The sequence below is a fragment of the Mesoplodon densirostris genome, chromosome 18 (genome assembly GCF_025265405.1).
Source record: "Mesoplodon densirostris isolate mMesDen1 chromosome 18, mMesDen1 primary haplotype, whole genome shotgun sequence".
Taxonomy (NCBI): Eukaryota; Metazoa; Chordata; class Mammalia; order Artiodactyla; family Ziphiidae; genus Mesoplodon; species Mesoplodon densirostris.
The window spans coordinates 3,506,120-3,523,552 of NC_082678.1; the positions used below are offsets into that span (position 1 = coordinate 3,506,120).

Below are 17,433 nucleotides of genomic sequence, written 5' to 3' on the forward strand. Positions count from 1 at the left end.
CTGGCATCTAGGATGATAATTATTATTATATTCCCCTCTTTTCCACTAACAATAAACTTTGGGGGTCAATATTGGGTACACACTAGGAGTTCAATAAATTATTAGTGAATTGAGAGAAAAACAAAAGGTCCTGCCAAGAACTCTTTCACAGAGATGTTCGAAAGCTCAAAAGGTCCTCTCTTGGAAATAGAAGGCCATCCAGTGAAGAGGCCTTACGTGGAAATGCACTGTGCCTTTCCTGGTCTGAGAGAGTTTGTCACTGGCAAAATTGATCAATTGTTCAAACTTCTTTGAGGAGAGGCCAGAGCCATGTATCGCAGCTCTGAAACAGTAAGCAATGGCACAGTCTGCAGGACCCCGCCCACCTCCCCTAACACATCTATCTGTGTTGCATGCCCACTTAATGCACTGAGTTCCAATTTGGGCCGCAAATATATTAAAAGGAGATTTTTTTAATGGAGCAGATCTGTGCATCCAGTGGACGTTCCCGCATTCCTTTTGGGCCCAGATATTTCTGAACAGCATTTTTGGTGCAGGGACCGAACTTTGCTTCCACCCGGTGCAGGGACGCAGCTCAGGCCATGGCGGGGTGTTTTAACGCTCTTCAGTGGCTCCAGATTGTGGTGCTTGTGCAGGTCTCCTCATACGTAACCGATGGCTCCCGTAAATTACTTCCCACCATGCCTGAGACCACCACAGAATTCAAGTTTGAATAGAGCAGGAAAAAGGTGTTTGAAAGGCCTATTCACTCAGCTACATTTTAATTTCCTTTTCAATCTTGTCCCAATTAATTTCACAAAATTAATCTCACAGAAGCAAACTCGGCAGCACAGAGGCTGCGGTTTTAGTGTGGTGGTCGCTCCGCCTGAACATGAAATAGGAGCTAATATAAAAATCCATCTGCTGTGTTTGAAATACACGCCGGCTGCTGCTCATCTGTCTGACATTCCAAACATCAACAGCGGGGAAAAGTGATTTGGGGGTTAGTGGCCATCAGTACTTGGCAGGGGTTCAACAACAGGTGTACTCCAAAAATCCATTCAGCCTGGGCACCAGGCATGACAGGGTAGGTGCTGAATCACCCTCGGTGCAGTAACTCTGCGCCCTGGCTTAGTTCCTTTTATCTGAGGATCGTAAGGCCCTTCTGTGGACCAGCACTGCTGTGAGCATTTATTGTAAGTAGGAGAAAGGGAGGTAAGAAGTCTCTATTTGGATAAGACGAGCCACAGTTTCCATGATTCAGAGAAGTGACTCTGTCTTCCTGGCTTAAAGGCCTCTCACTAGGGAACCTTTTTCTAAATAATAAAGGTGCTTGTTCTACTCTTCGAGATAACCTAAATAAACGCCCATTTAAAAATTAGGCCTCCTCTTCCAGAAGTAATTTATAGTGGTAACATGAGCTGTCCAGCAGATAAGGGCAAATTAAAGAGAGAAAGAAACTCTCTCAATTGTATAGAAAGAAGAAGAGGTCCCTGAATGACCCTTAAATGGTCCCTGTTTACCATTTAAGGTAAACAGAGTTGATAGGCTACATCTCTTGAGCTTATGTTGTGTGACTCGTGAGTTGACCCTGGGCTCCTCCAAGGTTTTTCCAGCTACTTATTTCCATGGAAGGCAGCCTTGGAGCAACAGGCTGGGCACCACAGAAGGGTTATACTTACATGGTGGCTTAGCCAGGGTGGGGAGATATTCTCACCACCCAAACACACCATGCTTTGGTTGTCTTCTCTGCTGGTACAGTTGGTATGGAAACAGGGAGCCTTAAAGGCAAGGTCAAGTTTAACATTGAACATATGATGCTGTCAGATGGCCATGGGTCTTATGTGGATGAGGATGGACCGATTTCATCATCCTGGATGACAGTTAGCTTCCAGCACTGGATTGGAGCTACTTAAATTCAGGCCGGGTCCTGGCTCCAAACCCAGCTCCTAGTTATCCGAAAGCAGCAGGCCTGTCCCTGGCACATCTGGACTATGTTAACATTACACCATGTCTGTTATAATAGGATTTTTAAAGCCCAGTGTTCTTCACCTACTCCCTCAAAGGACTACTTAAAGAATGTAGACCTTTCCCCTCCCTTGACCCCAACCCCTCCAGAAGAGATTTGTATGTTGTAAAAATTATCTGAATGCAGCAGTACTTCCTCTTTTAAGTGTGCTTAGTTGAATTTGACAACACCTCATAAAAACAGATAAGTTAATTCCTTCAATTGCTTTAAGTGAAGTTTTTTTTTTTTTTTTTTTTTTTTTTTTTAATTTCAGGGCTCTGAGAGAAAGGAGGTGTTTGGTGACATCTAGTGTCCATTTAGGACCTCCTCAGGCACCATTACCCTCCGCTTGGCTGACTGGGGGATGGGCAGGGTAATTTGGGAGGTAATTCGGGGGTAGGAAGTGGGGCGAATACAGGCCTGGGGCACAGACTGTACAAACATAGTGATGAAACTGATCAATGCCTGCCAAAGAGCTATCACTCACCTCTGACCTAACCAAAGGGGGCGGTGAGGGAGGGTACCATCAGAAAATACCTTTTCTTATTTATGATGATACAAAAAGAGAAGCAGAAGCTGTCCCCATAACCCCATTTCATGTTAACAAGCAGGTCAACACTGTGCTGTGATGACGAAGATGATGATGATGATGGTGTTTTCTCTCATTAATAACCCCTATGGGAGGCTATAGAGTTAGGAGGATGGGAATGGGATTTGGGGTCAGCTGGAAGGCAACGGTCATACACCGGTCAAATTCAGTCGAGGCCATTCCTTTCCCCCAGACAGGAACCAATCATCTAGAACAAACCCTGGCAGCCTCATTCCTCCAGGTAATTTTTATAAATGAGGGGACACCCATTCCAAGAGAGGACAAAAGGGAGAGGGTGTTTGTGAGCGTGAGTGTGTGTATGTGTATGTGTGCTTATGCATGTATGTGTCTGTGCATATGCGTGCATATAAACCTGCAAACAAGAGACCTGGCTACATATCAACCTTATTCTCTAAACCCTGGCCATTTATTATAAAACCCATTAAAAAAAAAAAAGTAAAATTGGCATTTTCCACTTTAATCTCCTCAGTCCTGAACTGTTGTCCTGAACAAGGCCCTTCACTTTGTACACACACACACACACCCCTTTCAGTCAGGTGGAAAGTCCCAGATCAGATAATTAGCTGTGAGACCCAGACAGAAATGTTTACCTAGAACCATATAAGCCATGGCAGGGTTAGGTTAATACTCACAATCACCCATTGCTTTACAAACTCCAGTGTAAAAAAATTCCAACCATTTATTTTGCAGTGAATTTATAACGAATGCTGTTAAAGGCTTTGTCTTTTGACAGAGGTAATAATAAATTCACTGTTAAAGACGGTAGTTTAATTCCTTATACCTCCAATACTGCACAGAATAAACCATATTCATCACTGAGTAATTTTTTACCACATAAATCTTTAAAACTAACCGGTGAAGGCTGTTGAGACTGAAATATTGTAAATTTATAAGATATGCCCATGTAGTATTGGATTCAGAGGTTTCCATTCGAATATATTATGGGGAAAATTTGTGTCTTTAACTGTGACATTCCCTCCATTTCCCACTGCCAGTATTATAACAAGCAGCTCCTCCAGAGTCAACTGCACGTTTATTAGACAGAGATTTAGTAATAAACTCCTCACTAATCTGCCAAAGAGGCTGGATGACATTTCGGTGAGATGCTCTATTTAAAAGGGGGTCACAAAAGCTTTGTTTCTGTGCAATTATTTTCTCAAAAGGAACTCAGCCTCCCCAAACCTCTGTCTGCTAGTTTTTCTTGGTAGTGTATGGATCCAGCTCTCCAATCAAACTAGCAAAATACTGAAGCAAATTATAACCTCATTGCAGATATACAGAGCAGTAACTTCTATGCATATAGGATTAGTTACAGGGGGCTTGGGATAATTGGTTAGAACACAGAAAAGCTGGAGTTAGCAGACTTGTGGTATTTAAGACTAATAAAAAGATTATATTGATTCTCACACTAGAAATAATAGACACAATGATTTCAGAAAACTTGCTATTTAAAAACTTTCATCTTGACATATGACGCATTCAAGATACAATTAAATCCTCAGATTTGAACAAAAATCCTTTTACTTTAACATATAAATTTTGAGTGAAAATCTGTGCCTGTAAGACAAGAATATTCTTTCTCATAATTTGCTAGTGAAGTGACATTGAAACTGACCAATTGATTATATCAAATTGTAATACCCTCTCAAGTTTCATTAAGGAAATATTAATATTCCTAGAATGAAAAATATTTTTTCTTTTAGATTCAGAAAGTGCATCATCTTTTCAGCAAAGAGCTTTGGCGGTTTCCCTGTTCCCACTAATATTCTGTATTTGGCAAGAGTTCCAGATACTAAAAACTTCCAAGGAGGATTATGAACTTTAAGGGTTTTTTTTTAAAAAAGAAAATAAAATAAAATGCGTTTCTAAATATTAAGCAAAGGAGAAAAATCACCTGGCAGTGCAAGACTGCAGCCCATCAGAATAATTGTTAAAAGACAGAACTCAGCTAGAAAGATAAGCGAAATACCAGCAATTAATATTCAGCATTTCACATTATAGTCAAGAGGATGTGTTTTTCTTTGTGATGTGTCTCATAAGCTAAGAGTGTTGGGAGCCAGACTCTGAGCTCTGTCTTCTTTTTGTGCAGGAGGATTAAGGAGAAAAAAAACAGCGACAACAATCCTGCTCCATCTGTAAATGAACAAACATCTTGATTTTATAGCTATTTGCTTTGTAAAACTGAGGAATGAAACAAAAATTACTGGATGCCTAAGTAACACTTTAATTCCAAATTCATTTACGCTGTAGCTATGTAGTTGTCACAAACCATAATGCAGTATTTAATTAAAATAACAGAAGTGTATCTAGATATGTCCTGGGGTAGCTATCACCAGGTTATAGTCTATGCTATCCGTATTTTATTTATGAAATGGCAGAGTCTAAGGTACAACTAGGCTGATACAAAAGCCTAAACATTTTAACCTGCATTTTTATAAAGGCTTTTTCTTTCCTGCTACATCTTTAAATTTTTCCTCCTTCTATCTTTCGGGTGATTGTTTTGATGTCGATAAAGATCTCTCTTTCTAATGCTTGCTTTTCAACTATTGACCTCCTGTGTCTTCTGGCTGTGAAATCCCCCATCTGTTGTCATGGAAAGGCTTGTGAGGTTTCACAGGAGCCACAGCAAGCAGGGGACATCTTAGTGGAACTTGGACATGGAGGGTAGGAAAAAAGCAAATCCTTTTCAGGCTCAGTGTGCTTGTTCCCATACAATCTTCCTTGCACCTTTTTTTTTCCACCTATAAATACCCGTTATAGTTTACACGCTTGCTTGCTCTACTTTGTGGATGTTCACATGCAGACATACTGCTCCTTTTCATAAACACATAGCATCTATCTTATACGCACCCACCATCTATCTCCTCATTCACATTGGCTGTCCCATCAACCTCCTTGTCTGCAGAATTATGTTCAGCAAGGTCCCGATTTATAGGAAATAAATAATGAAAATGGAACAGACTGGGAAAGATAATCGAAACATTCAAATTGTTATTTTTCACTGTACTTTCTACAAACAGAGGATCTATAAACACCTAGCAAAGGTGTTCGCTGATTCCTAAAAAGCAATTAGTGCCTATTGGAACATTCTGACCCAGTGGGTCTCTACCTTGTATTTTTCCTGTTCTGTCTTACTTTTTGATGCCCCAAGATCTCACCTTTTTTTTTTTTTTTTTTTTTTTTTTTTTTTTTTTTGCGGTATGCGGGCCTCTCACTGTTGTGGCCTCCCCCGCTGCGGAGCACAGGCTCCGGACGCGCAGGCTCCGGACACGCAGGCTCAGCGGCCATGGCTCACGGGCCCAGCCGCTCCGCGGCATATGGGATCCTCCCAGACCGGGGCACGAACCCGTATCCCCTGCATCGGCAGGCGGACTCTCAACCACTTGCGCCACCAGGGAGGCCCGATCTCACCTTTTTAAACGGCAAATGATGCTGTGTTATTATTTTCATTATTTCTGCTTCTTATTTATCCTGTTTATAATGACAAGTTTTTGTCATCATTTATCCTCTATAAGATAATCCTAAGAATTACAAAACAAAAACAGTAATTGCAACCACCTTTTTAAAGAAAATAGCCCTTGCAATTACTATATAAAGATATTTGATAATGGTAGCATCAGATCACAGTCCGATCCTACAGCAAGGGTCTTTTGGAGAAGGGTCTCTTACACACACTTGTAATTATTTTCGTCCCTTTCACAGGTCACATAGAAAGTTAATTTCAGTAGCTGCTAATTTCCATCCAACAAGAGTGCAGTACTTTAAACCACCCAATATAATTGGATTCAAAACAAATTTAGGAAATGGAGTGTGTTAGAAAGCAAATAAAAATATCCTTTTGGTAAGAAGGAGGGTGAAAGTAGTAAAAATGGCCTTTTTTTCTCCCTTCTTTTCCCTTCACAACTTTGCCATTAAAGTTGCACCTACAGCTAGAAGTTTGTCCGTGAAAAATGGTCATTTTGTTTCTCTGCTCAAAGAATGTTATTAAAATGCTAATTTAAAAGAAAAAGGAGTTAAATATCTAGCGATGGTGCATTCTAATTGCAACCATAATGAGCTCTCTAAATGTGCGTGCCCCTGACACACACAGAGCATAAACAGCAGTAAACAGATCATTAGTACCCGCGTTCATTTATTCTGGCGACCTTACCATGACCCCACCGAGGGTAGGGTGAAAAGCAGGTGGATCTGGCTGTGACACCCCCTAGAGGGATCCAGGAAATGAAGCTATAAGCGGTTGTCATGGAAACGCCTATGTGTGCAGATGATGTAACACACCGACAGGCTGTAGGCTTCGCAACTGGGACGTTGCCTTTCCCTCGCCGGAACAATCTCACGGATTAAATTATTCATTTCTTTAATTCACATAGCAAAAGGAATCCTAATTTTCTTGGTTATGTGCAACTCTCTTCCATTTGTCTAAGGTCTGTCATCCCCTCTTTCTCTGAAACCTACCCCAGCTTCCTACATTCTAGCCCCAAATCACTGAATCTGACAAAATCAAGTGGAGGAAAGGCAGTGGAAATCTGATGCTCAACATCTGTACTTATAGAGAGAAAATGTAAGATTTTAAGCTAAAAATTAATAATATAGACAGTGTTCCTTTCTGAAGAGGGCATGGTGACCAGGGACTAAATGTATACCTGTCCTGAACAAGATGGCTTTGTTTGGAGCAGGACAGGGTCAAAGTGATACCTGATGCAGAGAGTGTAAAGCAGACAGGCACCAGCCCCAGATGAACACATCACCATAGCAAGGTGCAGGGATAAGAGAAAAACATAAGAGAAAAGGAGCATCTGCTCACCTCCTCCCATGTCCAATTGAGGGAATCGAGATTAATAAAAATAATTCTTTAGAGAATGATTCCACTCTATCCTACCCTGTTTTGCAACGAACAACCTCAATAACCTTACAGCAACAGTAGAATAACTTTTCTGCTTTTTTTGAAGGAAGCAAAAAAGACGATCTCTGGAAATTATTTTAAAATAAAAAATATCCTGGCCTGCGCCTCCCCCCCACCCCACCCCCACTGCACTTTAGATGAACCTGTGATATTGTAGCAATGGCCCTTGAAGTGCAGTGGGGAGGTGATTTAGGAGAATATTAAAGGCAATGTGGAGATTCAAGGCGCCTCTCTCAGGGAGATCTGGAGAAATACGCAGCACAGATGGGCCGAGCAGATTAAACATTTCCGTCACATTGTTTTCAAATTGTGTTGTGGTGCCTGAGGCTGGTACTGCGGTCAGAGCAAAATAGAGTGGTGCGGAGCTGCGAGCTGCACAGTTTATGGAATACATGTTAATACGCCAGTCTCACGTGGTATCACAATTCTATCAGCTCCGAAATGGTGCTGTCTCTACTGTTCCTGAATTCTGCACTTAGCACCTTGCTTTCTCCTGTCTGCAAAGTGTTTACCTTCCCTTTATCCTTCCTCTCTTTTTTAGTCAAAGTTCAAGTTGTGTGTTTCTCATTTCTCTTTTCCACACAGCCCTGTTCCGCCTTCCCTCTTACCTTCACAGCTTATGATTTTTCTGTCATGCACACTCTGTATTTTGCCCACACTTCCATCACCAACAATATCCAGTTTGTGCGCGGGTCCTGCACCCCTCCCTAGCCTTGACTTGGTCATTATCCACTCACACCCAGTTCAGGACATCAGTTCAGACTTGAGGCTGAATAGTCCCTTGCACTCAGGGCTCTCAGACCCTCCATCTAGCTGACACATTCCTCTTCTCACACTCAGCTCTTTGCTGGGGGTGAGCTTTGTGGAGTTGTTGCCATGTGCACCCCCCCGCCAGCTGCTGTCGCTGGCCACCAGCCTTTCCATGTCCCCTTTCTTAGACTCAAAGCCCCCCATCCCTGGCCCCAGCTCCAGTCTCACCAATGTCCAGGTTAGCAGGTTCCCTGAAACGTGGCAATAAATAAAACTAGTTCAATTGAGGCAAATTTAATGATACATTTTTATTATGATTTATAGACCAAAACTCTGAATAATGGAAAAAAGAGAAAATGATTGCCAAGAACTTAAAACACGGTGTGAAACAGCCTGGAGAGGCCATCAAGCTACCCAAGGTTTCAGCCAACCATTGGGCTCTGATCCTTTCACAGGTTCCAACAGAACTAATCCACTGTCGACCCAACTGACCACTTGCTTTCTCCTTTGGTAAAATCTCTTCCTAAAACCATTTGTCCTGAAAAACGGGCACCTGTTTGTCTGTGGCGAACAATTGTTTTTCTCAGCAATTGGAAGGGTGCTGAGTTAGAGCCCTCAATTTATTTAATAACTTTTGATAGCCTCAGAAAGCATTAAATTTCCAAAGCTGGATTTCAGGAGAGAAATTGTAGGCCAACCCAGAGTAAAAACATGATATTTTCGGCTGAGCTTGGAATATTACAATCTACTCTGCTTAGGAATTCAAATTTCCCATCTTTACGCATGATAATGTACGATGTACAGGCACTAATAAGAGAAATAAGCAATCATAAACCAATAGTTCTGTCATTGATTGGCCTTTCCCATACATATATGAAGCATTTATTGATCTTTCATGTTAGGGGCTGATTGATTGTTCCCTTGAAGAGGTAGTCTCTTGTTTACAAGCACTGAAATAGTGAACTTTGATGGTTAAAAGAATAAAAGTATGAGACATCTTCCGTGAATCTTGTTCCACAGAGGCTTATCGAAGCCCAGTTCAATGTGAAAAGAGAACATTTCCATTAGGAACGTTCTCAGGGGAACCAGCAGTGCCAAGCAGCTTGCTCCAAAAGCCATCATGTGGATTTGAATGGAAGCTATAAGAAGACACCACAACTTTTAAGTCACAGTTAAAGAGATGGCCTTAGAAGGGATAAGCAAGCTTGGTCAGCCTTTGAAGAAGGAATAGACTTGGCAGCTGGAAGGCTGAAGCCTTGGAAACCCAGAATGGCAGGATTCTTGATTTCCTTCCACTGTTTTTTTAAAAGTGGGGGTAGGGGTGAGATGGCCACACTGGGCCAAAGAGCAGATACGGGCCATAAAGATCACTGTCCTTGGGCTTCCCTGGTGGCGCAAGTGGTTGAGAGTCTGCCTGCCGATGCAGGGGATACGGGTTCGTGCCCCGGTCTGGGAGGATCCCATATGCCGCGGAGCGGCTGGGCCCGTGAGCCATGGCCGCTGAGCCTGTGCGTCCGGAGCCTGCGCGTCCGGAGCCTGTGCTCCGCAACGGGGGAGGCCACAACAGTGAGAGGCCCGCGTACCGCAAAAAAAAAAAAAAAAAAAAAGATCACTGTCCTTTCCCCCTAAAGTGCTGGTTGGTCAACTGTAGAGGGTTCATAAACCCTTTGAGAATCTGATGAGAGGTCTGGGCCTCACCCCAGGGACAAAACACATGTACACATGCACACAAATTTTACACCAGTTTTAAGGAGTTCAAAGATCCCTTCACATGCATCCACAGAGAGGCCATGGGTCAGAGACTCCAGTTTAAGAATCTGTGCCCTAGAGGATGGTGATTTCCTTTTGTTGGAAAAGCCTAGGATTCACTGAGCCTAGAAATTGAATTCTAAGCCCAAGACTGGATGGTCATTCCAGGTCATGTCTGTGCTACTCCAGGGGAGCCATGGAAGAGCTTAAACAAATAGGAACCAGCAGGGAGGAGAGAAATTAATATGTAGCAATCATGGAGTAAGGGTATTTAATCTCTTTTAAGGCTTATGATAGGCGCCTGCTGGTTTTCCCCCTGATACCCCTGACACCTACTGACAGGGTATTTGCAGCCACACAGGGACTCAAGGCCCTGTGACAGGAGGAGCACTGAGAAGGGCCATGATAGTCTTGAAGCCATAAACAGCAATAGGAAACCACTGGAGGCAGTCAAGCTGTGCGGCGAGCCCGTGGTTGGCGGCCATACTGCTTTTGTTTATAGAATTTGCTGTTCTTTTTATGGCAGGTTTGGTAGGGTTTTTTTTTTTCCTTGTTGATGGAGATGAGCAGCACAGATCCTTTTATGGCAGTGTGCAAGCCCCCATTAACACTTTTGATTGTTGCTGATGGTGAGCGCCGTGCCTATTTCAGATGCCCTCAGTACGCTACTCATCCAGGCCAGTAGCTTCTCCAACCAGATAACGGAGTCCAAATAGCCAACCTTCGTTTTTAAGACTCCTTCATCTGAGGGCTTCAAGGAGGGGGGGCAGGGTTGATGTTGAGGAAAACAGATGTTTGATCAAGCCTAGAAATATTTATGACGAGAACAAGCCACACATTATACTATTTTTGAGTGTAAGTCTTCTTAAAAGATTTTGTGGCAAGAAGCAAGCACTGATGTAAAGGGTTTGGGTTTTTTTTAAATAGCTTCTTATATTCTTATCCAAATCATCTTCACTTAACCATTTTGTATAATCAACATCTCAGCTCTACCACACACAGTGTATAGAATAGAGAGTTACGGAGTGGGGAGCCTGTATAATTCTGATTCCCTAACATTGTCACTTGTAGGTGTGCATCCCCACCTTGAAGGTAGAAACACTTCCGCATTGAGGATTTCAGGTCTCCTGGGACTGTCTCAGGCATTTTTCCAGTCAGTCCTTCCAAACATCTGGGCAAAAAGAAGTCAAACTTTCTTGAAAATGTTAATACCAGGAATTCAGTTCTCTCTGCCATCCCAAAACTAAAATCCAAGAATCAGCAACTTAATAAAAATGCAGTAAATTAGCACCTCTAGACAAGAGCAGAGTTCATTCAGAGCTGGGGTCTGCCTGGCTGAGCCAGTACTCTCTCCATTTTAATAGTTTAATAAAAATTAGCATAATTAACGAACATCTGTATGATCCAGAGTGGTGCAATTTGGCACTTGGAAACGAGGGCTTAAACATGATTGCTGTGAGTTTAATGTTGTTTTAATTCTTTTTGGCACTGTGCAGTGACATAAACGTTTGGTGGTGATAGTTCTCGGCCGGATCTCATTTGCATTTTTCTCCCTTTGATTATGAGCAATTGTGGACTCCCCAGCAATTCATCAAAGTAGAAATTATTTTAACATACCTCGTGGTGTTCAGACTGGGCTGGAGCAATGCATGGTGGGGTGGTGATTGGAGAAGAAAAGGCTAGAAATTTTCCATTCATGCTTTAAACATCTCAGCCCTGTAGCCTTTTTCGGGTATCCAGCCAAGGGATGAAACCTGGAAGACAGTCAGATCCCAAGACCTGTAGGTGCTTTGATGAAGCTCCTAGGCTACCACAGCAGGATGCATATGGTCTCTGCGACTATGCCATCCTCACACTTCTGCTTGCTCTTTTGTTTTGAAGGGCAGAGAGTTGATTGCACGCACCCCAGTTCCCACCGCTGTGGTGAGAATGCCACATCTGCGGTCGGCAGGGTCAGTGTGCCCCTCGAGCAAGAGCACACTGACTGGGAGCCGGCCTTTGCAGGTGTCCTGCTGTGCCTCATCTGCTTCCCGTTTGCACCCTCTTCAAGTTGGCAGAGAGCACCTTCCCGAGGCTCTGTCCCTACTCCTGGCCTTACGGCTGAAGGGGGATGCTGCCAAGTGGGCGTCAGAGTCGGAAGTCTTTAACGGTCCCTAGGGAGAGAATGCCCTAGCTGAGCCCCTCAGGTGATGAAGGTGACAGCATGTGGCAGTAGAAGACCACACCTCACACATGTGTAAGCAAGCTTTTATCAAAAGACGGTCAGACACCATGGTGCCCACCCTCTGCCAGTGAGATGGCAGAAGAGCTGAAGCTAGAGTTTTTAAGATGATAGGGTGTGCATGTCCCCCGCACAACAAGGCCCTGTCGACATGGCCATCGCAGCGACGTACTAATGCAAGGCAACTCTACAAGAAAACTTAAGGCAGAAACTGCCCTAACTTCAGTGTTGGGAAATGGACAGTAACATAACTCGTACCAAGAGGAGCTTTAAAATGTCCTGCCGTGGGAATTCCCTAGTGGTCCAGTGGTTAGGACTTGGCACTTCCACTGCCAGCCGTGGGTTCAATCCCAGGTCAGGGAACTAAGATCCTGCAAGCCTTGTGGTGCGGCCAAAAAATAATAATAATAAAAGAATAAAATAAAATGTCCTGACAGGCATAGGCTGAGGAATTCTGGGTAACCTCCCATACAGCAGTGCAGACTGTAGGGGGAAGCTGGCCTCCCTCCTGTGGGAGGGGGGCAATGAGAAGGTACTGTGGGAACAGTGGGGGAGGGGAGTGGACACATTCATTTATTTATGACAGATTTTTAAAAGGTAATTCCCTGTTCCTTTTAGGATAAGCTCAGTAGTCTCACTTCTTATGGCATCTGAGATGCTTTTCATGGTATTTAGGGAGCCATTTGGAGAAACTGTCTCCAAAGGCAATTGCTCTTTTCCTGCCACAACCCGTTCAATCACCAGGGAATATCTTGGAGTTGGTTGTAACTAAATCTGCTCAACTGAGAGTATAAATCCCCACTGTTCCCTTCATTTCTTCATAACCTCATTTAAGAAAGTTTTTTGGGGCCCCATTCTGTGCCAGGCACCATGCTGACTGCTGGGAATACAAGAGCACACAAAACCCACAAGGTCCCAGCTCCCACAGAACTTTCCACCCAGTGATTGGCAGTGAGACAAAGGCCGTCAGATACAAGGCGGCGTGATGATGCATTTCCAGGGAAGCACAGGGCACAGCGCTGTGGACCACAGAGCTGGGGCCCTCACTTAGAGAGTGGCGAGGAGAGGCTTCTGGAGAGGCCAGAGAGGCTCAGGAATTGAAATCTGAAGGCTGCTTAGGAGTCAGCCCTGTGGAAGGGAGGCGGGAAGTAGAGGCTTAACAGGCAGAGGAAAGGCTCCATGGTGAGAGACCCTGAGGCCCATGGGAGTAGCAAAGACAAGTTCTGTTTTACTAAGGGTCGACTCGATTTAGGGGATAAATGACAATGCTGGGCCGTGAGTGGAACTAGGTCATGCAGGGCTTTTTCCACCTTTTTTAAGAAGTTGACAGTAGGCAGTAGGAACTCACTAAGGTTTCAAGCAGAGCCGTGATATTATCAATGTGCCTTTTAGAAAGATTCTGGCTGCAGAATGAAAAGTAGATTGGAGGAGAACAAGAATGGAGACACAGAAACCAATTTGGAGGTTGTTTCCGTAGTCCTCAGGAGAGGTGACAGTGACATGACTCTAGGCTATTGCCAATGGGAATGGAGAGAATTGGATGGATTCCAGGAATTTTTTTTTTTTTTTTTTTTTTTGCGGTATGCAGGCCTCTCACTGCTGTGGCCTCTCCCGTTGCAGAGCACAGGCTCCGGACGCGCAGGCTCAGCGGCCATGGCTCATGGGCCCAGCCGCTGCACGGCATGTGGGATCTTCCTGGACCGGGGCATGAACCCGTGTCCCCTGCATCGGCAGGCGGACTCTCAACCACTGCGCCACCAGGGAAGCCCCAGTAATATTTTGGATAGAGAACTGACAGAACTCAAGGACTGATTGGAAGAGGAGGGTGAAATTGGGAATGACTCTTGGGTTTCTGGCTTGAGTACCTGAGTGCGTAGTGGTACCACTCACTGAGACACAGAACACAGGTGGTCAAGATACTCTGTGAATGGGAATGGATACAGGGGCAAGATGATGGTTAAGTTTAGGACACAGTGAGTTTGAGAAGCTTATGGACGTGCACTTGGGTATTGGGATCCAACCCTTAGATCTGGGCTGGAGCTATGGTTGTGAGTCATTTATACAGGCATGGTGGCTAAACCACAGAGGTGTATAAGATTGCTCAAGGAAAGTGCATCAAGTCAGAAGAAGGCCAGGACAGAAACCCTGGAAAACCACATTAAAAGGAGGGATAGAGGAAGATGAGGAGAATGAAAAGAAGCAACCAGAGAGGGGGGTAGGATGGAAACCAGGAGAGTATAATCATAGAAATTAAGAGAAGAAAATGCCTCAAGAAAGGTCCATAGTGCCAGCAATGCTGAGAGATCAAGTAAATGAAGGATTGAAAAGTGCTCATAGAATTTGAGCAATAAGGAGGTTATAGGAAGCGTAAGTGGAATGACGGAGGCTGAAGCCTGATTAGAGTGGCTCGAAGAGTGGATAGAACGCAAGAAGTTGGGGCAGTAAGTGAAATAAGTTCTTTCAATAAATTTGTGAATTGGCAGCATAGACTAGTCGAAATGGGAAGCAGACATGCATTAGGGACTAAATAATTACTTTCAAAGACGAAAGAAACTTGAACACGCTTCAGTGCTGACCTAAGGAGTCATTTACATTAGAGGTGGAGGTCAGACTTCTCAGAACCTGGTCTCTAAGAAAGAAAGCAGAAGGGTTACAAGTGCACATTAGCTAAGCTCCTGTTTGGGTGGCTGAAGGTTGACAGATCTGATGGCTCCTCTTTTCTCTTTGAAGGTGGAAGAGGTCAGCTGCTGAGAGGAGGGGGAGAGGCAGAGTTAGAGGAGGGGAGATACACTAACAAAAAGATAACCAGTTGACCCAGAAGTTTAGTGCGTCAGCAACCTGGTTTTCTTACTTTTTTTTCCTAGAACTCAGCAGCCAGGTGGGCAAAAGGCAGACAGTTGGCTCCATGGTACCCAAATCCAGTTGAACTGGAATACGTATATTTTCCATGTATTCCTAAATTTCACTTCCTTCAAAAGAAGGGAAACATGTTCTAGTGCTTTCAGGAATAGTCCTATGATGTTCAACATCTGCTGGGCTTTTTTGTTGTTGCTTTGTTGTTTTTGCGGTCCGCGGGCCTCTCACTGTTGTGGCCTCTCCCGTTGCGGAGCACAGGCTCCAGACGCGCAGGCTCAGCGGCCATGGCTCACGGGCCCAGCTGCTCCGGGGCATGTGGGATCCTCCCGGACCGGGGCACGAACCCGTGTTCCCTGCATCGGCAGGCGGACTCTCAACCACTGCGCCACCAGGGAAGCCCTCTGCTGTGCTTTTGAGAAGCTCTTCTGTATTCCAGGAGCTCCGTTCTCAATGCTGTGAGCTCCACTCTCAAACGCTTCTTTTAAACCCTCTCATTCCCTTTCTTGTTTGCCCCTCCCTGTGGCTCTTATGTCCTGCCTGTCATTATTGATGGACCTTTAAACCTCTGACCTCTTCCAGGGGAGGAATCTAATGTTTAGAGTACCTACTATGTATCAGGCACTTTGAATTGTTTTCATGTCTGCGGCGTCACTTATATTCCCCACAACAGAGGGGTGATATTAGCCCTACTCTTACAGAAGAGGAAGTTAAAGCCAGGAGACCCTCCGGTCACATGGCTACTAAATGACCAAGTGGGGACGAGATCCCAGTCTGTCTGACTCCGAAGCCCATTACTCTATGCTGTAAACTCCCAGGGAGCAAGCAGTGTTCTGATTCGTCATCCATCTCATGGGAACTCAAACAACACTTTGCACATAGAAGGTGCTTGGTAAATATTATTGATTTGCACTATGACCTGACTCCCTGAATACTTCAGTGCTCTGGCATTTTAGGGTGTGCCCAACTTTCCCCAAAGGAGCCGTTCCACTCTGCTTGGTAAAAGACATGCTCTTTAGGTTCAGCAATGGCACCAAATGTGCTAGATTTACAATGTAGACAGAAAGATGGCAAAAGAAAAGCAGTTTTTCTTCCTTCTAGATAACTTTTAAATTTAGTAATCCCATCAGGGGTGTTAATGGGTTGTACTGACAGTGTCTACAAAGAAACCACCCAACAGAATCTCCCATGTGATCATTTAACAGATTAACAAAGATTAACAGAAGCATGACTAAATTCCAACTGAAACCATCCTCTTGTCATTTTTCAGGAATATAACATGTATGGCTGGTGGGTTGGAGAACTGAACAGCCTCATTGGGATTGTTCCAAAGGAGTATCTCACCACCGCCTTTGAGGTGGAAGAAAGATGAAGCCCAGGTATCAGAACTATTGACAATGAATTTGTTGGCCATGCCTTTGTTTCTTTGTGAAGGATGAGAGTTGCCAGTGAAGTAGCTTTTCTTCATTTCCAAAAGTGATGCTGGTAATTCACCATTGAAAGAAGATAAGGGTGTAATTGTTTTTCCTACTTCGGGGGACTGTGTCAGTCAGGATTAGGTTCAACTACATGTGACAGAAAACTCAAAATAACTGATTTAATTAACACAGAAATTTATTTTTCTCTTCTGTAAAAATCTGGAGGTAAGTAATCCAAGGTATCTAGGTCCCAGGTATCTTCTCTTTTTGCCCCACTGTGTGTGGTCAACATTCCCCAGGTTACCTCATGGCCCAAGATGGATGCTCCAGTTCAAGCTATCATGCCTGTATCCTACCCAGCAGGAAAGATAAAATGACAGGAGAAGGGCACACCCTCTCCTTTTAAGGACATTTCACAGATGTTGCACACACAACTTCTGCTTACATCCCATTGGCCAGAACTTGGACATACAGAGACACCAAGCTGCAAAGAAAGCTTTCTACTAGGTAGAATCTGTGTGCAGCTTAAAAGTGGAGTGGGGCAGGGTCGGGCCGGGGGGGTTGGGGGGCGGGGGTGGAACTAATAAATTTAAAAGGGAGAATGAATATTGGAGAATTAGGAATTTGTGCCACAAGGATGGGTCTGAGTTTCTTTACGCACAGCTCTCAAATCCAGAGCACCATTTCCCCCAAATGCCCATGTGTTGCAATATGATTGGCAAAGATTAGGAATCCAGTATGAGGATTCCTATGGAACATAATCAAATTAACTTTTAGGTAACAAAGAATATGGATTGCATTTTATCAGCAAGAACCACATCATACTTTAAAACTGCGGAGTGAGTGCTTTGGGTGGGGTAACAATAGGATTAGAATTAGGATGGTGATGGGGGACACCAAGGCTAGCATGATATCACCAGCTCCATCTTCTGGCCTGAAATG

The 17,433-nt window shown here is 44.0% G+C and overlaps 1 protein-coding gene across 1 annotated transcript in view; it reads left to right on the forward strand.

Annotated features, from left to right (window-relative positions):
• Positions 1 to 16,445, forward strand: part of SKAP1 (src kinase associated phosphoprotein 1) — a 269,272-nt gene extending 252,827 nt beyond the window's left edge. Inside the window, exon 12 of the mRNA XM_060081646.1 lies at positions 16,344 to 16,445. Within this exon, the coding sequence (XP_059937629.1) occupies positions 16,344 to 16,445 (102 nt within the window). The remainder of the gene's footprint in view (positions 1 to 16,343) is intronic.
• Positions 16,446 to 17,433: the final 988 nt, after the last annotated feature.